A 24,221-nucleotide genomic window follows, 5' to 3' on the forward strand; every position below is an offset into this window, starting at 1 on the left:
CTGGCCAGATCATGGGGCCGTAGTCCCAGACTAAGGGGTTTGAGGAAGTCTCAAACACTTGACACGTGAAGGAAACGTCCTAAGAATGTGCAAGAGGGGCAGGGAAAGGGAAGAGCTGGAAGACCAGGTAGTGAGTGGTGGAGGGTCAGGCTATGTGGGTGGAGTGGGGGAGAGGTGGGCGGTGCAGGCGCCAGGCTTCCCAGGGTCCTTCTGCGTGTGGGGAAGGTGGAGGAGGACAGTCGGCTACCACAGGAGGGGCCAGAGCAGGTGGACTTTGGAGGGAAAACCAGCCTTTCCATCCGAGATAGGACTGTGTGCCCCCTGAGCGCCAATGTTCAGCAACAGCATGGGGGGGGGGTGTCACAAGGGGGCTGGGCCTGCAGGCTTAGATTAAGGCCTGGTGCACACGGGAAGGGTGGCTGACTCAGTGGGAAGGGGTGAGATGCCTAAGACAGCAGATGTCAAGAGCCCAGGGCTGCGGTCTGAACCTTGGGGGCTGGGAGAGGAGTGCAGAGCACCAGGCCCTGAATGGAGGCACCCTGCCGTTGACCCTCGGTGCCCTATGTGGGTAAGGACCCGCCATTCCGCCCCCTCGCACAGCTGAGATTCCAGGTGTGAGTTGTGCATAGAATCCAAACTGTGCCGGGAGAGGAGGCAGAGGCAGGCCTGGTAGGCAAAGGTCGCCCCCACCCCTCACTTACACAGCTCCGTTCTCTGGCTAAGTTTATACGCTTAAGCCAATGTATTTCATTCCACCTATGGATTTTCTTCCTGGACCAGAAGGAAATGCCATAAACAGCCATTTCTAAAGTACAAAACTTCAGAAGTAAAATACAGGAGTCTGAGTAACACATATTACAGCAGTGCTACTAGGAAGCTGTGGCCCCCGCCCACCTGGACTCAGATGCTGGTCCCCCACTCACCTGGTCAGTCCGGGCAAGCTGCCGGCCTTCATCTGGAAAGATGGGGCTTGTGAGGGCTAAACGAGTCATGCTGTGCAAAGTGCTTAGACAGTGTTGGCACATCGTAGGTGCCAGGTAAGTGTTAATAATAATCATAATGTAATAATTCTTGTTCCTGGAAGGCAGTAGAGTGTGAAACTGAGCGCAACTGCAGGAAGGGAGGAAGAACTTTTATCTAAGGTATTCAGAAATTCTCCTTTGCGTAGTAATAAAACTGGGCTTGAGATCCCTTAAAATATTAAAGGGGTAGGGACCCTTTCCTTCTGGCTCCTTTGGGAGTTGAGGTTGGCTGCCCAGCTGATGAACAGGGAGTTAACGTGCACAGAGCTGGGGTGTACTGGTCCACAACACACTGACCCCTGCGGGGTGTGGTGCTGGGAGGAAGGCCTGCTGGTCTGCCTTCTGAGACCCGGATTTAAAATACAATTATTTCTTAAAGGTAAGAAACAAAAGAAAAACTGAGAAAGTCCCTGAGGAAGACGCAGGCCCCCCAGAGCACCTCTTCTGATTGCCCTTTGAAAGCAGAGCTCCCTAAGCCGGTCCCCTGTCACCTCCGGGCACAGGCTGCAGGCCCAGAAGTGTCTGAGCGTGGGGGTGGGGCAGGCCCAACGTCAGCAGTGGCCCCACGCCCTGCCCACCCCCCCACTTCCTTGGCTCCAGCACCCTCCCTGTCTTTGGACTTGCCGGTTGGCTGGCGGGCAGCCGGCCTGGGCAAAGGTGTGTGCAGTTGGCCAGGTTGCATTCCAGGCTGGTGCTCTGGCCAGTGGAGTCCCGCTGCTCCCGGTGATCACTGCTTAAGTGTCACTTTGCCGAAGTCATTGCCTTTTGGAATTTGACCTCTGCCCTCACTTATCTCTGAGGGGTTGCTGGAATTCCTCTGTGGCCGGGAGTTCAGGGTGGGGTTTCCCCCCCTCTTTGGATTGTTTGTTTTCTTTCTTTGGTGCTTGCAAAGGTAGGAAAAAACTTTGTGATTTCTGTAATATAAGTTTGTGGGAGGGCCGATTAGAGTTCATTACAACTTGACTGGTACAGTGCTTTCTCTTTTAGCAAAAGAGAGAGTCTCTTCCTCGGTAGTAATTAGAGAAATTCCCAGTCTGAATGGGCAAAGGACAAAGGAATGCTAGCTGATTGTATTGCAAGTTCGGTTCCACCTTTTCCCTGGGTGGCTGTGCTCCTGGCTGCCGCTCGGCGACCCCTGGCTGCTGTGTGCCTCCCTGCACCCAGGCAGCAGGAGTGAGGCCGGCTTTGGGGTTGCTGGTGTAGTGACGGTCACCCTCGGGCTATCCTGTGGATTATTTGGGGCACCTGAGGTTTGCACCAACATGGAAACGAACTGTGACACTGTTATGTCACCATGGAATTACACATATTTAAACAAGTCATTCCTCCTGGGTCTGTAAATAACCTCAGGCTCTTAAAAGGACACGTTCCATCTGGTTCATCAGATTTTTCTCAGGTATTCTGAAATCTGTATCCTGCTCTGACCAGCTGGTCGGAAAGGCCCAGAGGGGGCTTCTCAGGACCCAGCTGGATGGGCCGTGGGGACGCGGGGAGGGAGTGGGGCAGAGTGGTGGGTCACCCACCTTCATGAGAAGTGTGCTCCAGCAGCAGGCGTTCCTGGACAGTTAGAGTGCGCAGCGGCACTTGCATTTTGAGCAGTCTTTCTGCGATGTTGCCTAAAGGTTTTGTGGTTTAATGATAGGTTTCTGCCCCATTTGCCTTTTGCTTCAGAAATAAAGAGAAGAGCGGCAGCCAGCCAGCCTGCCTGGATCACATGCAGGACCGACGAGCCTTATCCCTCAAAGCCCACCAGTCGGAGAGCTACCTGCCGATCGGTAGGTCACTGGGAACTTGGGGGGGGAGGGTGACAGTGTTACCCCCATTTCCTTTCTTTGCTCACTTCTTTTGAGAAAGACATAGAGTTCCATGCCTGCGGGAGGCTTGCAGGACTGTATCCAGGTGTGAGCCACTGAGCTGGATGCTTTATGTATGCCAGCCTTAAAGCTCACAACAGTTTTCAAGGTAAGCATGATTATTCCCTTTTCGAGGCTGAGGAAACTGAGGAACAGTGGTTAAGTACCTCGTCCAGAGGCATCTGTCAGGTAGGCGGCTAAGCCCGAGTTCGATCTCAGGGTTTCTGGTTCCAAGCCCTTTCGCTAACTGGTGAGCTTCGTGACGCGAGCCCAGCCCTGTGGTCCGCTCCCAGGACAGAGGGTGGGCGCTGACCCTGGGGCTTCCGGCAGAGCAGCTGTGCAGAGACCCCTCTTCCTCCTCATCCTCTTCTCACAGCCTCAAGGGGGAGGGGTGTGGGAAGTGGTGAACCAAGCAAGTAATTATGTCAATAGCCATGGGCTGTGTCATTATTTTTATAACTGACCTTCCTTGGGACCACAAGGTGGCTTTCCTAATGCCCCTCACACTGCCGCTCTGCGGGCCATCACAGCATCTCCCCGGTCTTCCCGGCGTGTGGCTCTAACTGTCCCTTAAAGGCGGCTGGGATCCACCCCGACTTGGAGAGTGACTCAGAGCCCTTAATGCTGTGTGGCTAAAGACGTGTTTCCTAATTACTCACTGCTCTCCGGATTCCTGTATTTTCCTGCTCTGACTGTCCTAGCCTTCTATGACCATAAAATGACATTGCAGGCTAGCTGTCAGTGGTCAGCTGACTGGGACTCAAATTCCCCCAAAACTGTGTGCTGGGCCAGCTGGGTCCCCAGAATGCCCTAGGGCCTAGACTTCTTTAGATCAGGCATGGTGCGGTCACGCTGAGTCATCTTTGGGAGGTGGACACCCAGGCCCAATAGTGTGAATTGAGGGCCAGGGTGCCGCCACTCTGGTTTGTTAGTTTGGTTTGTTCTGCGCCCCGCTGAGCTTTTTCTGACCATCTCTCATCCTCTGCAGGCTGCACGGTGCCCCCTCAGTCCTCAGGCGTGGATGCAGGCCCCTGCCCAAACTCACCCGTTTTCAGGACGGGCAGCGAGCCCACCCTGAGCCCAGCGGTGGTTCGGAGGGTGTCCTCGGACACTAGGGCAGGGGAGGCGCTGAGGGGCTCAGACAGCCAGCTGTGCCCCAAGCCACCCCCCAAGCCCTGCAAGGCGCCCTTCCTCAAGGCTCCCCCATCTCCGTCCACCTGGCTCAACTCAGAGGCCAACTACTGTGAACTGAACCCAGCCTGTGCCCCAGGCGGTGACAGGGGAGCGAGGCTGCCCCTGGGCGCCCAGGACAGCTACGTCGAGCTGCTGACAGCCACGCAGAACGGGACAGCAGGTCCCCGGAACTCGGGCACCAACTACTTAATTCTTGATGACGATGACAGGGCAAAGCCTCGGGAGCCGCCGGCAGCAGCTCAGACAGACAGGGGGCAGGACAGCGGGGGCGAGTTTGTGAGGCCCCTCCTGGAGACCACGTCCTCGTTCAGGCCCAACGACTTTGAGTCGAAGCTCCTCCCCCCTGAGAACAAGCCCCTGGAGACGGCGATGCTGAAGCGTGCAAAAGAGCTGTTCACCAGCAACGACCCCAAGGCCATCGCCCAGCACATGCTGAGCGTGGACTGCAAGGTGGGTGCCTGGGGGGGTGGAATTTTGGAATTTCGTTCTGGGTTTCGAAAGTTTGGAAGGGGGGCATCTGTCTGCACTTGGCTTTGCTGTACCCTTTAAGTGTTTTGCTCACAGGAAAAGGCAGAAAATAACCCCAGTGTGGGGATTTATTTAAGGGGTGGGAACCACAGGCCAGGATAACCTTCGCCCTGGTAGGAAGCTTGTAAACTTCACCTTGGACAGAGGCGTGGCAGGCTGCTGCCCGGCCACGCCTCCTCCCCCAGCCCCTGCTGGGTCCTTCTCCCAGCTGGTGCCAATGTTCAAATTCTCCCCTGGCCTCAGGGCTGCCAGAGTTGGTGGTGGTGGAGTCAAGTCCAAAGGAAAATAGATTGTAGATGAATATGTAGTTTCTGGAGAAACAGAGCCTTGGTTGTTTTTATTTCATTATGCACACATACACATTATATATTTATTGTTCCTGAAATGGTCTTTAGGATGAATAAGCATTTGAAAGTTACCTATATTTTTTAATAAGCAATACTCATTCAATTTAGAAAAATTATAAAACAGTTATAATTTAAAAATTATAAAATATAATTTAGAAAAGTTATAAAATACAGATTGAGAGAAAAAAATTAAAATCACACAAAAGCCAGGTTTCGGGTGATTGCTGTGGCTAACACGTGCTGTGCGAGTAGAAGCGTGTACAGAAGCGTGTGCGGGTCTGGTGGTTCGGCATGGAAATAACACCCATATCTACACGCTATCCCAAACCCTGGTGTTTCATCTAACACGATAGGACTGTCTTTCCATGTGACTAGATAGATGTATGTTTACATCGTCCTCGTTTTTTTGGAAGTATTCGTTTTAGCTGTGGGTGTCTTTGGTCATAGGTGGCCCGAGGCAGTCTCATTCCTCAGAGATATTTCTAGAAAGCAGGTGTCTCGGGCTCAGGGGTGCTCAGCCTGCCCCTCAGTACGAGGAGACTGGTCCCTGCATTTCAGCAACAGATCTGAGGTCTTTGTGGGATTTAAGGCCCTTTTTCGTGTGTAGCTCAGTGAAGTCAATTAGCTGCAATGGTCAGGACTTATTTTAGGAACTGGCTTTACCAAAGCTAAAACTAATCGCCTATGTCTTCCAGCAGCCCCTGCCCCAGGGCGTTCCCAGGTGACTGCGGGAGCACCTGGCAGGCAGGAGGCCCACAAACAGCCTTGAGGAGCGGTAGGCGGTTGCTGGCTGTTTTGGGGTACCTAACCCCTTCCTGAAAACAGGACCGAGGGATCACTCCATTGACCTCATGGCCAGGCCTGGGAGGTGCGTGGCGGGAAGGGCCCCCCGAGGAGACAGCAGGGAGGAGGGCTGTTCGCAGGGCTGGCCGAGTGTCCCTGGGCAGTGCCCGCCAGTGGTCAGATAACTCGTCCCTTGAAGTTCTTACCCACCTGAAAGCAAGCTAAACCTGTTTGGGCAGTGAGAGGATTCAGGGTTCCTGTTCTAGGAAGTAACACTGGGCCTGGATCTGAGAGCAGAGCCGCGCCGACAGGCCGGAGCCTGGCGCGTCTGTCGGGTGCTCCTTAAAGGAGGCTCCTTGGGGAGCCGTGGGTCCCGGCCGGCAGAACAGCCCGACTCCCCGGAGGAAATGGATCCTTCTTCCTTGTGCCCTCAGGCAGGGCTTGGCAGTAGTGGGGGAGGTGAGATGCCCGAGCGCTCTGCAGGGGTGTCTGGAGCTGCCTAGGCAGCCAAGAGGCTAGACTCCGAGTCTCTTCCCAACAGAAGGGACGTGCAGCCTACCTTCATTCCTGCTTGTTTCCCTCAGCATGGCGCCCCCTGGCGAGGCCGCACTGCCCACTCTGCCTTCAGCACCCCCGGAAGACAGAGCCCCCACGGCAGAGACCAGAGCGGGAGCCTGCCTGCCTGTCCCCAAGGGCAGGGCCGTTTAGTCTTCCTTCCTCCCTCCTGAGACCCTGACATTTCCTCCCCTTCTTCCTGGAACCACTGACCGTGGGGCTCTGCCAGCAAAGCAGGCGCAACCCGTGACCCTGAGAGGAAGATCAGATGAGGGCCGGGTTACCCCTGCCACACACAGCGGCAGCTAGACAGGGCCACCCTGAAGCTCAGGACGCACTGGGCAGCACCTGAGGCCCGAGTGCTGGTTCCCATGCAGTGCACAGAGCCCAGGGCTGGCACCCAGAAGGGCCAGCAGAATTGCGGGCGGAGCTGAGCACCCCCGGGATGCCTGCAGTGTTCCACCCTGCTGCCGCCCAGTAAAGGGTACCAACTGCCCTGGCCTCACTCACCTGAGCCTTTCTCCCACCCCCTCGTCTCTGCAGTGGCTGGAAGTGAGGGCCTGTAGTTAAGAGGTCGGCCTCTGGGGATGAACTGCCTGAATCTAATCCTGCCTCCCCTTGCCTGTCCCAGTCTTTCTCTCCCCACCCATAAAAGGGGGAGAATAATACCATCACCCTCCATAGAATGCCTGGCCCAGGATGAGGCTAAATGTTGATAGTGCTTTGTATTCAGCCTTGACTGAGTGTCTGCTGCGGGCCAGGCCAGGTCACGGTGGGGGCGGTGGGGAGGGACAGTGATGGAGGCATTTGGACCACCACCCAGGTGGGAAATGCTCTGTAGGGGAAGACTCTGGAGCTGTGGGGCCTCTGAGGCAGGATCCAGACTCAGGGCAGCTAGGGAGTCAGGGTGGGGATGTCTGGGGTGGGTTTTGAAGGCTGAAAAGGAGTTGCCCAGATGAAGAATGCAAAAAGCATCTTCCAGGTGGCAGACAGCACACACATGCAGAAACTCAGGTGCCAAAAGCCATGGTGGGAGGGTTTGGCTTTTGGAAGATGCGCTCTGCGTGGGCAGTAGAAGCGGGGTAGGAGAGGTGCTGGTAGGTCTTCAGTGCGTCCGAGTCTCTACTTCTGCGCTCATTCCCAGTTGCTGTCTTCAAAGCACGTTGCCATTCAGTGAGGGAGACAGGCCTATAAGGACCTAGTGCCAGTCAGTCTTCTGCTGAGGGCAGCAGAGGCAGTGAGCTGAGCCAGGCGATCTCCCTGCAGTTTAGAAGGCTCCTCCGCAGCTCGGAGGAGGGCAGGCCATGCCCCCTGCACCCATCAGGGCCCCCTGGGTAGTGACCCCATGGCTGGAAGTGAGGGCCAGTAGTTAAGAGCAGGCTGGAAGCCGCAGGCTGAGGGGCGCGCAGGGTTGGGGGAGCCCACAGGACCAGGGTCGCCAAGGTCCGAAGAGCAGAGGGAGGCTGGAATGCCTCCTCGTGGGCATGGATGCCGCCCAGCCTGGTCCAGTTCGTAGCAAATGCTCTAGAAATGTGGCCCCTCTGCGTCTGTGAGCCGCACGGCCCTGGGTGTTTCCCAGGGCGCCTGATCCGGGGGCTGCCGTGTGAGCACAGGCCCGCTGGTCCCAGAGCTCAGCCGTAGGGCAAGCGGGTATTGGTGTTTTCTGGTAGAAACCAGGAAGGCGCCTGGAGAATTGAATGCTTGCGCTGGAGGAGAGTAGACTAGAGGCTTCTCCGTCAGAGCAGGGGTTGCTCTGGGTTCTAGTGCCAGGACAAAACTGAGTCCATGGCGAGCCTTTGGATCTTCCTACACAGAGTGTGTGGGTCGGAGGACGCCCCACAAACGTGCCGGCTTGGAGCCTCTGACAGGGCAGCTGTCTCAACAAGCGAGCAAAGAGTCTGTGACCCCAGGTGGCGGGGCGCACATCTGGGCCACCGTTTCATGGTCAAGGTGTAAATCTCTTTCCGGAGATTGGGCCAGAATTCCTCCCCCTTCAACATGATCGATGAATCACAGGCTGTATTTTCAAATAGTTCGTTGGGGTTTTAAGCTGGTTTGATTCTTTGTCAAGTCCTTGAGAAAGGTGGACTGGGCAGTCGTGTTGGAGCAGGGGAAACTGAGGCTCAGAGAGCATGGTGTGAGTTCTGCGTCCAGTTTTGGGGTCCACTCCTGAATAGCTAGTTCCCACAGGCTTGTTTCCCCAGGGCTGACAGCAGATCCTTGCTCAACCACAGAAGGGTCAGGCTTAATAACATCAGCTAAACTTCCAGATGTTTCTTGGAATCTGTCATGAAAACATCTGGACTGTTCACATGACCAAGATAATTGTGCTTGGGTACAACTCCGCAGATTGAGGAGAGGAACTGCCCCCAGCCTGCCATGCGCCCAGGCTTGGGGTCAGTGTCACAGGCCGCACTGTTAGTGCGTGGGGGCACTGAGGCATCCTGAGTCCCATTTCGGAGACACATTGACTCCTTTGCAACATTTTAAGGTAACACGTAATAACTATAAATGGCCAGCAAATACCTGGTTCCGATAAACTGTAATTACACGCTGGAACTGGGATGGGAGAGCTGGCTGGGACAGACGAAGATTTTCCTTAAGGAAAACCCTCTAGGGAGGAAAGGAGTGTGTTTGAGACCTCGGATTCAAATCTCTATACACGTTTCTAATGGTTTCCAGACGTGTGGCGCGTTTACTGAGCCCCGGAGAGGCGTAATTATGGGTAATAGCAGCCAGCCCTGCTGTTAAGTGAGAACAGGACCGGCGAAGCGCGCGGCAGAGGGGCGCTTGGACGCAACCCCGCTTTCCCACAGCAGGGAGGGCGGGCGGGCGGGCCTGCTGTCCGCAGCGGAACGTCGCAGCAGGACCCAGCCTCGGTCAGAAGCTCCAGGAACTGCGCCGTCTCTGGCTGGGCAGAAACACCAAATTTGCAGATTCTGCAGACCAATTTAGGTGCTTTCCTCCCATATTTTATATTCCAGCATGTGTATTAGAATCCTCCAAATACCACATATAAAAACTGACTTTTCGGATGCTGCTGCTCAAAACAGACCGCAGGAGGAGCGTCCACGCTGCTCCCCTCAGTGTGTTGCCTTTCACGTGCCACTCCCGACCCAGTGTATTTCAACTGTGTTCTTGACAGGTCGCCAGGATTCTGGAAGTCTCTGAAGAGATGAGGAAGAACATGGGCGTGAGCTCGGGGCTGGAACTCATTACCTTGCCTTATGGCCACCAGCTGCGTCTGGACATAATTGAAAGGTGAGCAGTGCTGTCCTGTCTCTGGCCCCTTGAATCCCTCCCTGGCTCTCAGAGCAGCACGTCTCAGAGCACAGGGGCCTGGCTTGGCCACACCAGGGCCAACTTTCCCCAGCAGCCTTTGCCAGGGAATTCCTGGAGATGTACAAAGAGACAGCACAGAGGAAGTCGGGGAACAAAGAGCATGTTCCTGTCCCTGCTCCAGGCGGCTTTAGGGACCGAGTGGGAGTTCGTGAGAAAGGTTGGGAAGAACTGAGTCTGAATGTTTTCTTTGAGGGGTGGACAAATGGGGGTCAGAGGTCAGATGGTGGAGGCACTGGGACCCTCTTGCGTCAGCCTCTGAAGTCTCACTGCCTCTTGTCAGGAAAAGCCGGGGCCCTGGCTCCTGCGGAAACCTACACACAGGAACGACGCACATTAAAAAATTAGAGACGCAGAAATAGCAAGGCACGTTTTTAAGGAAAGAAACAGTAGACTTGATTATCTTATTACCATAGAAGTTGGCCTTTCTGACACAAAAAAAGACAGTTGATTCCAGCAAGGCTGTCTTGCGGCTTTCTGTTTTCTCCAGTCAACTCCCTGTCGCCATGACCCGCATGCGGGTTTTAATGGGCAGCCGGGTCCTGGCTTTCCATGAGAAGGGGGAAGCGATGCTTCGGAGTCTGGGCCCTGAGCACCGCCACCCCCGCCCGTGGCTCTCCCCCACGTGCTAGGTCTCAGCACCATCGGGGCAACTTTCCGCGGTGGCTGAGCTGTTACAGCAGCCACTGGCCACACACGGCTGCCGAGGAATGGAATGTTTTATCCTACTGTTCACTGGTTCAAGTGTGAAAGCCAGGTGTGGCCAGTGGACAGTGCACTCCGAGGATGGCAGCCCCTAGAAAGTAAACATTGCTTTTCACATATCCTGGGGATCAGCACGCTGCTTTCAGGCTTGCCTGGCAGACACAGCGGCTGCGGTGCCGCCGTTGCCTTGGCTTTACAGCCGCAGACGCGCCCCACAGAGGACGCAGAAGGCCCAGGGGTAGACTTCCCGGAGGCAGGAGCCCGGGACGGTCCCCGCCGACGTGGGTCGGGCAGCCTTGCTACTGAGTGCCCTCGGGCAGTTGCGGGTCTGCCTTCGGAATCGTTCTGCTTTTCCTGGTCAGACTCTTCCAGCTTCTAGCCTCTCTCTCCAGGTGTCCTCTTCCGTCCCCACGCCCGGCGGCCTGGCGTCTCGGACCCTCTAACTTCTCCATTGCCGGGCTCAGTGGGCACTGTCTCAACAGGGGTGCGCTGTCCCACCAGCTTCCCCGTTTCTCACGTGGTATGTTTTGCTCTGAAAAACCCCAAGTTCCAGGCCTTGTTTCATCAGTTTCACTAGTATGTAGGGCACGGGACCCAGACTGAGGTTGGCAGGGTTAGGGCTTCTCTCCAGGCTGTTTTCAGACGTCCATTCTTGTCCGTGTCCATTTCCTCTTTCTCCCGGTGGCCCGCTTGCCTGGGGTCCCACTCGTCGGCTTGTTTCCTGCCCAGGCTGACCTGTGGGTCTTCCTGCTAGGGAGTGTTTTTCTTCATTACCATGTGTTTAAATAAAGGTCAAGGCTACAGTGGTCTTGGAAGGCTAAATAACATCATCTTCTCGTCAAATACAAAGCCACCCTGTATTTTTTCATTTACCGCCTCACCCCCTCCGAGCCTGCTGTCACAATGAACGCCGCCCGCTGCCCAGCACCGGAGCCCGTGGAGCGGACGTGCCAGGCGGGGCTTCTTTCCCACGGGGGTGCACGCAGGAGGCTGCAGGCAAACGTCACTTGGACGAATAGACAGTTATCCCGTCAACCGTTGGTAGACAGCCAGGCCTTAAGGAGGTAGAGAATGTCTTTTATTAAGGGCTATTAAAACACTGGGGTGGGGGGAGCACTGAATAAAAAATAGACTGAATGCAACATGGGAAGTTAGTTTACTCTTAGTTAAAAATTACATCTAAAATGTTCAGCTCAATCTTGACGCTTTGCAAACGGGTCACAAAACTCTTCAATAAACCACAGATGATAAAAATAGACTTTAAGGCTATGTTTGGATCCGTTAATTAAGACAGACAAGAAATCAGGAAGGAGATAAAGGAAAAGAGACAAACGGGCGAAATGGTACAGGATACAGAGGGGACGATGCACCTGGAGAGGCTGCTGTCGTAACAAGAACAATTTGCCAGGTGCCCGCCAGTGCCAGGCACGTTAGGTATTTTCACACCCACGCACAGGCTCTCTGTCTCACAACTACCCCTGTTCCCATTTCACAAAGAAGCTGAGGAGTGGGGCAGCCAGGGAGCAGCCCAAGGTCACAGCGAGTGAGCGGCACACACACGTCCAGGGTGGGCAGAGGTGGGTTTACAGCTGTTAGTATGGAAAAACCATACAGTGGTTAATAAGTAATAGTACAAGAAGAAACCATTTCGCAATAGTCACAGCAGTAAACCTTCTTTTGCCCACCCCGTACGTGTACACACACGCTCAGAGGCGTTGGAGTGCGGACGAAAAGGGGGCCGAACACCAACTCCGACCAGCTCAGGGCAGGCCTGCGTGGCGGGCCTCACAGACTCAGAGGAGAGCAACACACAGGGTGGTCTGAGCAGACAGATTCCTCACTAAAAGCAAGTCATGGTGAGTGGTCATGTCCTCGGCCTGTAGCTTCCCTGGCAAAAGTCAGTCTTCAACTTCGATACTGTCTGTTGTTTTTGTGCTTCTGAGATAACATACCTTTGAAATGCCAGAGTCGTTGCCTTAGCCCCTGAGGCACGACCCCTGCACCGGAGCAGGAGGCCGCAGCGCTACCGTGTTGCCCACGTACCAGCTCTGCACCGTGAATGTTAACTGCCCACCATGTAGAAGAAGTACGTGTCTCCCCATTTTGCTTTTTGTCTGATGTCGGAGATCGCCCCGCTCCGCTGTCTCCGGCCTCCCTGATCTGCCACCAGTGCCTTCCATGTAACACCTCTCGTGCCCCCTCCTTGGATTCTAATGTATAAGATAAGCCGCAAAACTGCCCTTCTCCGGAGCATTTGCTCAATCCACTGAGATTTTGCGTCCTGGTGATTACTGTTAGTTTGGCTCAAGTAAACTTTTCTAAGATTTTTTCTTAGGTGGGACATCTGTCGACAAGAGAAACTGGTAATGCTAGGTACGAGGTGAGCCGTGCCCCCCTCTGCTCAGGGAGACTGAGAGAGAGACCACACCTGTGGGCACAGAGACAAGCGTGGCCGTGGAGTGGCACCCCCAGCTTTGAACCTTTAGGATAAGGTGGCCCCGGAGAGTCAAAGACTCTCCGTATTGTATTTTAGTAACCACGCTACAGCTGGGGCTCCGCCTCCAGCACTGGTCTTGCAGCCTGGACAAAGTGTGATCAGGGCCCGTGTGGCCCAGCGTAGTCCACTCCGCAGCCCTGATTTTCAGAGGGAAGGAAGCAACGGCAGGCCGTGCCGCCTGCCCCCACCCCCACCCGTGAAGGAGGCTGCCCTGCGACCCCGTCCTGCTCTGGGTCTGCGAGGTCAACCTGTCTAGTTCAGGATGAGAGAAGGGAGGACTGTAGCAGATACAAACAAGACACCCGTGTTATTCTAGTCCAACCTCACAGGGACACCCCGCCAACCTACTGTTTGGTCTTTGCCCACGTCCCCATTCACTTTCTGGCCCTTAACAGGAGTCGCAGACACCCCATCCCTAGCTCCTCGTTCCTTTCTTGGTTCTGACACTCTCGTGTCTTTCTGGATCAAGCATATTCTTCCATTTTTCTGTCCCTTCCATTCCCCAGTGCAGGGGGCCCAGTGAAGGAGGGATTCCCCAGTGTGTTGGGGGGACCTGGTGGCTCCTTGGACCTCTCATGGCGAAAGGTCCAAGGAGCCACATGACTTGGCCTGAGGAGGACCCTCTTCACGCCCCCAGGTCCAGGCCTGAGCATTGCCCTATCCTGGGGCATCTGTCCTTTTTGCCTCTGCAAAGTGCAGCCTCAGAGGCCCTGTCCAGCCCTGCTGCAGTCCTGGTGGGCGTGGCCTGTGTTGAAATCGGCAGCCAGACTGTGTGAGCTACCAGCACATCTCAAGGAGAGAGCAGCAAATGGCACAAAAGCCAGTCCTTCTCCCAGCTGGTTTGGTTTCATTCCCTGCTCGTCCCGTTGACCCCGGGCCTGACCACTGGTCTCCTCCCTCTCAGACACAGCACCATGGCCATCGGCATTGCTGTGGACATCCTGGGCTGCACGGGCACCTTGGAGGACCGAGCAGCCACCCTCGATCGGATCATCCAGGTGGCGGTGGAACTGAAAGACTCCATGGGGGACCTCTATTCCTTCTCGGCCATCATGAAAGCGCTGGAAATGCCGCAGGTAAACTTCCACCGGCCCGGTGCAGCCCCGCGGGCCCGTGCGCACCGCGGGCCCGTGCGCACCGCACGTTCTGCAAAGTGGTCTGCAAGCCCGTGCGTAGCAAATCACAGACGATCTTTGTCACTCTCAAAAGGTAAATTGGATCTTAATGAAAGTTGCTTTGACTAATCAACCAAGAGTAGTGTCCTACGTACTTTGGCTGTTCTTAAAAACAGAGGGTAATTGCCAACAGCCCACACTTTCTCTTTGGGGTGCAATAAGACTCATCCTCAAGAACAGTGTCCCTGAAGAAGCAACGAGGATGGTGCGCCCGAGGCAGGTGTGTTGTACAAGAAAGACTGCTCCCATCGGAGTCATCAGGTGCGCCGCAGCCCTCCGGGAGCTTACATCTGAGAATCCCTAGTGGTTTATCTCAAAGAATGCTCCTCCAGTTACCTAAAACACCCTCTCATTAAAAAACTCAAATTTCTGAGCCACCTGCCATATAACCCTTCAGGGAGTGTTTCCGAAATTGGGCGCTTTGAATCGATCTGCTTTGACAGGCTGTTTTTAGGATGAGTGTCAGAGCTGAAAGCCTGTATTTGAAATCAAGCGGACCTCAGAGAGGAACATGGTCCCGGTCCCGCATGCTCAGATCCGGCTTCCCCACTTCCGGTCTGCCAAGCCCTAGGTGTGGAGAGGACTTGCATTGCAGCCCAATCTGCAAAGAGCAACCCAAACTGCGCGTTGTCTCGCTTGGCTGTTTCATAGCCACAGATTGTCTTTGAAATCCTGCTGGGTACTCACTGGAAGTCCAACTTTGCCACTAGGGCGGACAGCTACTGTCATGTGTCCTGCAGGGCATGTTAGGAACATAATTTTTTTGGATTAAAGCAAGGTCACTTTAAAAGCAAGAAGCCAAACAACTTAGTTCCTTCACCAGGAAAATGTGGGGAGAGGGCTGTCAATTCCAGTTATAATGTAGTATTCCAAGAGTTTGCAAAATTCTTTAGGTGCACTGGAATTTAGTAGGGTTGATATTGGAAATAAGCAAACTCAGCCATATTTTCATGATATACTGACTTTTATAATATCAGGAGTTCTAATTTTTCATTCAAATGTTTTTAATTTGCATCAGATTTATTTTCTCGTATCCAAAACTGCATATAATTTTGAGGCTGAGCCAACAAGCTAAGCTGTGTGTACAGTCTTCCAGCCCAAAGCTCTCTCACGGCATGGTAAAGGGGGTGTTTTGTGGCTTTAGCATGACTACAGACTCAGCGGTCAGGGACTTGTCCCAGAGCGTGGTAACACGGCTTTGCAGGCGGCTCCCTCCCCTCCAGCAGCCTCAGGCACTTCCCTCCTGGAGCACCTCAGCAGCGAGGGGACCTAGTCCTCCACGGAATTCAGGGCCCTGGGGTGAGCCAGAGCCCCGCCTGGGGAGGGAAGTGGTAGACCCAGGGAAACCCCAGAAGGACTCATGTCATTTCTGTGTGTCACCACCCAGACCTGCACCCGGCAGGATATGGGCTTAGCTGAGAGACAAGGGCTTCTTTCAGGAGGGGGATGCCTGAGGGCGGAGGAGGAGAATGTGGGAATGTGAGGAGAGAGCGGCATGTGGGTGGCCGGAGGAGGCAGACCAGCCCACGCCCTTCCCTTCCCAGAAAATCTGCTGGTGCTGACCCTTCTCCCCTTTCACACGGAGCACACGGGAGCCCTCAGAGGCCTTCAGAACGAGTCTCAGCTCTGCCCTTTACCAGTGGTGAAACCTTGAGCAATTTACCTAATCTCTTCTGTTTTCTGGTCTGTAAAATGAGGCCAGAATACCTGCTTCATAGGGTATTGCGAGGATTAAATGAAATTCCTCCAATACCCGAGTTGGCTCTTGTTCTCTAAATACTAGTGCCCTCCCTCCCTTGTTTCATGTGGAAAACTTCAGTCACTGAGGTTTGCTGGTGGCAGGGTGCGCACGGGCAGCCGGTTATCTTAGGGCACTAGGAGTCGGTGGCACGTGCTGGTGTTGACTCCATTATCCCCAAAGAAGTGTAAGGGAACGAGTGGTGGCATCACGTGGCCTGGACACTCCGGTGGGTCTCAGACATTACTGCGTACGGGGACAGTACGCACCGCGCCTCACGTCCCCACACCCTCTCATCGGTATAACCTCAGAGGAAACAGGCTGGCAGCCCAGGTTTAAATAAGCGTACTCCGACCCTGCCGCTCCACTTCTGGGAATTTACCTGCAGACATTTTCACACGTGCACACATTTGCGACATCTTTACAAGGTACTTTCGTGGTAGAAAATTAGGTTGGAAACCTTCATCTATGGGAGACTGGCTAAAGTATGGTTTATCCAAAAAATGGAATAGTATGCAGAAGTGTAACAAAATAAGCTGTTCAGTGCTGTTTTTATATATGCACGTGAAATGACTTCCAAGCAAGGAACAAAGAATACATGGAGTGTGACATGCATTTATTCATTTTCCAGCCGTGTGTGCGTGCACATGCACGCGCACAGGAACCTGGTGGGCGGAGCTGCCCGGGATGGGCGGTCAGAGCGAAGCCGACCAAACTCTCCTGTTCAGAAGTGTTTACCATGTGCATCTGTCATCTCTGCCAAACTTAAATCAAGAGGTTATTTTTACAACGGTCCTTTCCTAAATCTAACACCTTTCTTTCTTCCAGATCACGAGGTTAGAAAAGACGTGGACCGCACTGCGGCGCCAGCACACCCAAAGCGCCATCCTCTACGAGAAGCAGCTGAAGCCGTTCAGCAGGGTCCTGCACGAAGGCAGAGGTGAGCGCAGGGCCTGGTGGCTGCCCCCTGGGCAGCTGTACAGCCAGTAGGTCGTATCTGTTCTGGTTTGACCGAAGCATTTAGCAGGGCATGTTATGCGTCCCTGAGTTATCTGCAGGATTGTCCATGTGTCAGTCAGGGTTACCATCACATGACGGCACCACAGGTAGGAGGTCTGCAGTGACTGAAAAAACACATGGCCCACCAGTTACTTCGTTCTGCCTTTATCTTTTAAAAGATTAAGGTAGAGTTGACAAAACCTTGTATCAGTTTCAGGGGTACAATGTACTGGTTCGGTATTGGTACATATTGCAAAATGATCATGACAGTGGGTCCAGTTAACGTCCATCACCACACAGTCACAGAAATATATTTTTTGTGATGCGAGCTTTCAAGGTCTACTTAGTTACTTTCAAATGTGCCATACAGTAATACTGATTCTAGTTCCCATGCTCATTTTATAGCCACAAATTTGTACCTTTTGACCCCCTTCACCCATGTCATCCACCAGCCACCTCAGTCAACCACCAAACTGTTCTCGGCATCCATGGGCTCAGAGTTTTTTGTTTTGTTTTTCTGGATTGCACACATAAGCGAGAGCACGTGTGACCAGCTGATTTATTTCAGTTCGTGTGCGTCACAATCCACGTTGTCAGAGGTGATGGATATTCTCTCTCAGGGTTAAAGAACGTTTCGTTGTGATACGCACACTGCCTTTACCCATGCCTTACTGATGCTCACCTACACTGTCTCTGTGTCTTGGCCGCTGTAAATAATGCTGCCGTGAACGCGGGGGGTGCACGTATCTTGTTGAGCTAGTGCTTCTTGTTTTCTTTGGACAAATAGAAGTGGAATTGCTGAATCATAAGGTAGTTCTATCTTTAATTTTTTGAGAAACCTCCATACTATTTTCCACAGTGGCTGCACCAACTTGCCTTCCTAGCAACAGTGCAAAAGGTTCTTTTTTTTCCACTTCCTCAGCAACAGTTCTTACAATAGTCATTCCACAAGTGAGGTGATACCTCTTGTGCTTTTAACTGGCCTTTTCCTCATGATGGATGACTTTGAGCATCTTTTCATGTATCTGTCGATCATCTGTATGTCTTTTTTTAGAAAAATGTCTGTTTACTCCTCTGTGGGTTTTTTCTTTTGTCTTTTTTTTTTGCTATTGAATTCTATCAGTTGTCTATATATGTATTATAGATATTAATCCCTCATCCGATATATGATTTGCAAATATTTCCTCTCGCTCTGTAGGTCAACTTTTCACTTCATTGATGGTTGCTTTTGCTGTGCAGCATTTTTTTAGTTTGACATAGTCCCACTTGTTTATTTTTGCTTTTGGTGTCACATCCAAAAAATCATTGCCAAGACCAATGTCAAGGAGTTTATTATGGCCTATGTTTCCTTCTAGGAGCTTTACGGTCTTAGGTCTTGCATTTAAGTCTTTAATCCATTTTGAATTATATATGCAAGTATATACAGCCCTATGCTACCGCATGCATAAACCCCCTGGCCAGCAGGCAATCTGGAGGTGTCCTCTGGATGGCAGTTACGAAACCAGGGCTCTAGACAAGTGTGTAAGCTCTTTTCTGGAAGAACTGGTGAACTACTGAGAGAGCGCGTGCAGATGTGTGGCCCACCAGCCTGTTCCCCGAGAACTCCGTGAAGGCCCCTAGCTGGGGGCCGTACCTGCAACCTGTCCCTCAGGCTAAAGCTCCAGGACAAGCACACAGGCCTCTCACACAAAGACGGTGGCATTTCAGTCTGCTGTCTTCGCCGTGCCCTGGGCAATGGGGAGGGGGGAGCCTGCCAAGAACCGTCTCTCCAGTTATTACAGTCCAGCGGAACCCATGACCACAGGCTCCCCTGGCCACCAGAGCCAGGTGATCAAGGCGTTCCCTGGGTGGCAGCCACAAAAACTGGGGCACCAGACACATGGGAAGGCACCCCTCTGGGAGATACCGGTGCTCTGGGCCACAGGAGGGCAGAGCACGAAGACAGCGCCCATTCTCCGAGGTCTCCCCAAAGGATTACAGGCAACCCTTCGATGTGTGTTTAATTACAAGCCTGCTCCTCAGGCTGCAGTTACGATGATGAGCTCATAGAGCACTGTTGCCTCTCGCTGTGCCCTGGTAGCTGTGTAAGAGCTCTCTCTCCATCGGTTACAGTCCTGGGGGATCCACGGGCATAAACCACACTGGCCCCCAGAGCCAGGCAATGTAGGTGTCCCCTGGAGGCAGCCGCAAAAATCAAGTGCCAGACAAGGTAGGAGCTCCTTTTTGGGATACACCACTGAGCTGGAGCAAAGGCGAGGCAGAGCTCACAGATGGCTCCCGCAGGAAAGGAAGAGAAGAAAAGCCGGGAACCAGTATTTAAAAAAAGGAAGGAAGGGAAGGGAAAAGATGGCACCCACGGGCTAGAATGAGGCAGAGGGAGAGCGTGAAGGTGGTGCCCGTCGGCCAGCAGGCCCTGGGTGTGCGCTGACGCAGAGGACTGACCCAGGCTCACGCACTTCAAGTCTGAGCACCTGTCAGTCAGCCACCTTTTCGCAGAGTCCTTGGGCAGGTGCGTTAGAATGTGTGGACCCTTAAGAGCTGTTTATCAGATTGTAGCCTTGTAGGTCTCGTGGCTTTGAGCCCCATTGGTTCTGGGGGCTTATCTCTTGGACACAAATTGGGATGCCCCGTGTGGGGTTCAAAGCCTTTGCCCCTCAGGTAGAAGCTCCAGGGTTGGAGTTCGCTCCAGACTGTGGGTCACCGCAGCAGGATTGGGGTTTATGGTGAAATTGTGCCCCAGCCTCTCCTACCCGCTTCTATGTGGGCCTCTCTCAGACAAAACTGTTCCATGTTTAGCTGAAGATTCAGTGTGTCCGTGGCAGGAGGTGGGTCTAAGATTCTCCTGTATCGTCATCTGGAACTGGAATTCTCTGTGCTTAACTTTGAAAGAGAATGACATGGAAAATTTTACCCCTTGTTTTGTAGAGTCCACGTGTGTCCTCCCAAACAATGTGTCAGTCCCTCTGCTGATGCCTCTCGTGACCTTAATGGAACGGCAGGCTGTCGCTTTTGAAGGAACCGACATGTGGGAAAAAAACGACGAAAGCTGCGAGATTATGATGAACCATTTGGCAACAGCCCGACTCATGGCAGAGGCTGCCAGCAGTTACCGGCTGAATGCGGAGAGGATCCTGGAAGGTAGGAGCTGCTGTCCGTGAGCCGTGGTCTCCTCCCCACAGTAACGGGAACGAAGGGATGAAGGGCGTGGGTGTTCTCAGTTAGAATAAGGCCAAGGAGGAAGGACTGGGGCATGGGAATTCCAAGTCTTGTATGATCGACTACTTCCTCTTAATTCTTAAATGACTTAGGAATCCCATTTCTCTTTGTTGTGTGTTTTCTGTTGGGTCACTGGTATAGAATAAACAGAGGGGAAAGGTCAAAAATGATTTGGTCAGCTTGCCTCCCATTAGAAGCCCTAATAATCACTATCAGAAGGCGTGATGGGCCAGCACGCGGAGCCGGGTTTTGTTTGACTTCACTTAGCCGCATGCCCCTTTCTCCTCGGTCACCCTGGGAAGACAGCTCCCCTGCCCTTCGAATCAAAGGGGCCGATGCGAACAAAGGCCCCGGAAGAGCTCGGGGAAACGTATAAAACAAAAGGACTTGGGTTTGGATTAGGGTCAAGTGTGCCTTAAGGAATGGCCAGCCAGGCTGAGGAAGGGAGTGGGTACAGGTGGAGGGCCTTCCACGCGGGCTGAGGAAGGGCCAGTGGAAAACGTGGGAGGGTGTCATCCCGAGGTCAGACTGGTGTTTGAATCTGGCATCTGGGTGGAGGAGGTCTGGAGGGCTTATGGCTGAGAGGTAGAAAGTCCATTTAGGAAGCAAATGCAAAAACAAGGACTTTTCTATGGCACTTAACAGGGATGATTACTTTCTCTTCCTTACTGTGTAATTTTTTTGAAGATTTTTATTTGTTTATTTAGAGTGGGAAAGGGAGGGAAACATCAATGTGTTGCCTCTCACGTGACCCCCACCGGGGACCTGGCCTGCAACCCAGGCATGTGCCCTGATTGGGAATCACACCTGCAACTCTTTGGTTCGCAGGCCTGTGCTCAATCCACTGAGCTATACCAGCCAGGTCTGTTTTTAAATATTTTTTAAATTCTTCAAGGACCCTCAGTTTGATTCACAAGGTTAAGAACTATATGGGGTGGGAGAGGCCTATTATTTCATCCTAAAACCAAGCTGTTGCTTCAGAACCAGAATTCAGGACTGAACAGTTTGCACTGTGTCTGCGTTATATATAAGTATCATCTGGCTGTTTCATTCTTTTCCCCTCAAAGTTCTCCAAGGTTAGCAGTGTAGAACTCAAACAGTAAAAGCACATAATTCGCCAGAGATCACAGTGCCTGCTTATGCACGGCTAATGCACGTATCACTTCGGATGCTGCCTAAGCCAAAAATGTGCTTTAAGCTTTAAGAACTTCTACAGCAAATTACTTTAAAGATATCTCCTGGTATTTCTCAGCTGATCCTGCTACAGGTTGACCTAGCAAGTTCCCACTCCTGGAAATGACTGTGAACCCAGTGAGGGTAGAGATTTGCTCACCATCACCCCCCACCCAAGCACCCAGCCCAGGGTAGGGGCTCAAAACCTATCAACCAAAGGAAGGGAAGTTGTCCTCTGGCTTCTGGTTGGCTGTCTGTCACAGATAGTCTGCCATCACAGGGAAGAAGGAACTAAAAGCCTCTCAACTAGCAAGACCCTGTGATCCAGACGGTGGGGGTCAGTTCATGACAGCTGTCTCCTCCAGCAATAAACAAGGATGAGAACCACTTGCTTGTGCGACTCTGGCTAGAGGTTCCCCCTGAGAGAGCTGACCGAGCATCTGTGGCCTTAGGTAGACCAGATGATTCTCTGTTATGAAAGAGGAGAGTGAGTTGAGAACCAAGCCCACACGTATGGTTGTCAACTGATTTTTGACAGAAGTGTCGAGGTGATTCATTGGATAAAATATAGTCTTTCAGCAAATGGTGCTAGAATTCTTGAATATTCTGTGCAAAAAAGCCCTTAATCTTTATCATACACAATAATCCAAAATAGATCATAGAACTAAAATATGAGTGAAGTAAAAGTAAGTATAAAGCTCCTATAAGAAAACAGGAGAAATTCGTTGTGCCCTTGGGTTAGGCAAAGTTTTTTTAGGCTACCAAAAACATGAACCATAACAGAAAACACTGATAAATCAAAATTTAAAGTTTTACTCTTCAAATGATGCTGTTAAGAACGTTAAAAGTCAACCAACAGATTAGAAGAAAATATTTGGCAAACATACAGGATGGGGCAAAAGTAGGTTTACATTTGTCTGCAGGGAACATAATCAATAATTAAAAATGCAAGAATAAACTTGTATACTCACAACTGTAAAGTTGCTTTGCCCCATGCCACGTATCTGTAGAGAAGCTACATCTAGACTATATAAAGAACTCTTGGGACTCAATGAGGAGACAAAAGAGACTTGAATAGACAAAGATTTGAAAGGACACTACGCCGGAGAAGATATAGGAATGACAAGTAACTACGTGGAGAGAGAATCAGAGCACTGGTCACCAGGGAAATGTGAATTTAAGCCATAATGAGATACCATCACACACCACCTAGACTGACAACACAGAGTTGGTGGCATGTGGAGAAAACAGAATCTTCATGTTACTGATGAGAATGGAAGATGGGAGAGCCACTTTGGGAAAGAGTTTGACAGTTTCTTAAAAGTAAACTTGTGTTCACCACATGACCTAGTAGTTCCACTCCTTGAGAAATGTGAGTGCATGTCCACGCAGACTTGATGTTATTCATGACACTCAGAAACTGGAAACAACCCGGGCCTCCCCCAGTTGGTGGACGGATGAATGAAATGTCCTGTGTCCATGTAACTGAATACTGCTCAGCAGTAAAAAGGAATTTTTGATAACATGCAACAATATTGAATAATCTCAAAAACACTATACTAAGTGAAAGAAGCCAGTAATAAAAAAAGCCCACATTATGTAAGTTCATCTCTGTCAAATGTCTGTAAGAGGTAAAACAATAGCAATGAAAAGCAGATTAGTGGTTGGTGGGGGTCTGGAGTAGGAACAGGTTTGACTGCAAAGGGTTACCAGAGAATTTTCTGGTGTTAAACTGGTGGTGCCTGACGGTCACGCACTATATTTACTATTTATAAGTCCAACTGGCCGCTGAAATGGGTGAATCATGACATGTAAATGATACACCCATAAAGTTGTAAAAAATACAACCCAAAAGGTACTTTGAACTCCTCACAGCATTACAACCCACAGTGGCTTGTGCACACGCATTTTATTGTCCTGTTCCGTGAGCTTGTTACCCTTCCCCCGAAGGTGCCCAGGGCCTCCGCCCTCCCGGACACACAGCAGGCCTGGGTTTTCCCTCGGGGGATGTTTTAAAGCTGAGAGAGTACATTTTGATCCTACTTTAAACAAGCAAGTTTTCAGCCTATTTTCAACACTGTTGTAGGTGGAACTGAAAAAAACATTGTTTTGTTTTGTTTACACTAGGTTTTCAGCCGGATGAAGAAATGAGTGAAATCTTCAAGACTGAATTTCAGATGCGGTTGCTATGGGGCAGCAAAGGTGCACAAGTTAACCAGACAGAGAGATATGAGAAATTCAACCAGATTTTAACTGTCCTCTCACGTAAATTGGAACCTCCCCCTGTAAGGCAAGCGGAGCTTTGATAGCTCTCTGCAGAACCTTAGGGTATTATTTCAAGCTTCTCCAGTTTCTGCTTTGGAGAAGCTTATCATTTGAAAAAGTAATAATGTGCAAATCTGACAATAGACAAGCTTTTAGTATCCACAGGATATTAAACATGTAAATTGCACACAGAACACTTATTTATGAATTGTTTATAATTACTACTGATTTTTAAATAAGTAATTTATTATTAAGGTAACTATTGCTAACGTTGATCCGCAAATTCAAGAGCAGACCTCGCGATGTTGACTGGTTGCTTGCTATTACTGAGGGATTTGACCATTTTAGTTTCAATGCCATGTCAGAAAAGTGTACATAGAAAAGAATTTAAAAGCATGAAACATTTCAGAAGGTATCAGTTGTATGATATTCTTTAACTAAATATGAAAAAAAATGTAAATAGCCATCTGAAAATATATCTTTTTGTGAAACAGTTGTATCCAGTCTCTTTAATATTAAACAACCATCACAATACAATAATTGTATCTCCTACCTTTCTGGCACTCGCTTCCCTGGCCACTACATCCTGAGAGTAAACGAGGATCAATGACCCTGCTGTGGAAAATGTATGGCTTCTGGCCTAGGGGACGGCGTGAATAGTGATGCGAAGCACAGCTGGCTTCCGGAGACCTGGGTTCAAACTCCAGGTGTGGGGCCTGCCGCGCAGCACCTGGCAAAGAGCGAGCCCAGGTGCAGGTACACGTAATGCCATCATACCACCTATTTCAAAATAATTGACTGTCATTTTTTCCCCTCTAGCTGATTCATGTGA

General features: G+C 51.6%; 1 protein-coding gene across 3 annotated transcripts in view; it reads left to right on the forward strand.

Moving 5' to 3' along the window:
- The window catches only part of BCAR3 (BCAR3 adaptor protein, NSP family member), a 103,560-nt gene extending 79,680 nt beyond the window's left edge, over positions 1 to 23,880 (forward strand). For 2 of the 3 annotated variants that reach the window (XM_053668205.1, XM_037162059.2), the window contains 7 exons: positions 2,694 to 2,797; positions 3,864 to 4,519; positions 9,428 to 9,543; positions 13,728 to 13,899; positions 16,565 to 16,676; positions 19,661 to 19,873; positions 23,252 to 23,880. In XM_053668205.1, coding sequence (XP_053524180.1) covers positions 2,694 to 2,797; positions 3,864 to 4,519; positions 9,428 to 9,543; positions 13,728 to 13,899; positions 16,565 to 16,676; positions 19,661 to 19,873; positions 23,252 to 23,430 — 1,552 coding nt within the window. In that variant the 3' untranslated portion in view covers positions 23,431 to 23,880. Of the gene's footprint in view, positions 1 to 1,663; positions 1,915 to 2,693; positions 2,798 to 3,863; positions 4,520 to 9,427; positions 9,544 to 13,727; positions 13,900 to 16,564; positions 16,677 to 19,660; positions 19,874 to 23,251 lie in introns of those variants that run through there. The other variant, XM_053668206.1, reaches the window with a different exon arrangement.
- The last annotated feature ends 341 nt before the right edge of the window (positions 23,881 to 24,221 follow it).

Source organism: Artibeus jamaicensis, unplaced genomic scaffold, assembly GCF_021234435.1.
Source record: "Artibeus jamaicensis isolate MK-2021 breed Jamaican fruit bat unplaced genomic scaffold, CSHL_Jam_final contig_482, whole genome shotgun sequence".
Taxonomy (NCBI): Eukaryota; Metazoa; Chordata; class Mammalia; order Chiroptera; family Phyllostomidae; genus Artibeus; species Artibeus jamaicensis.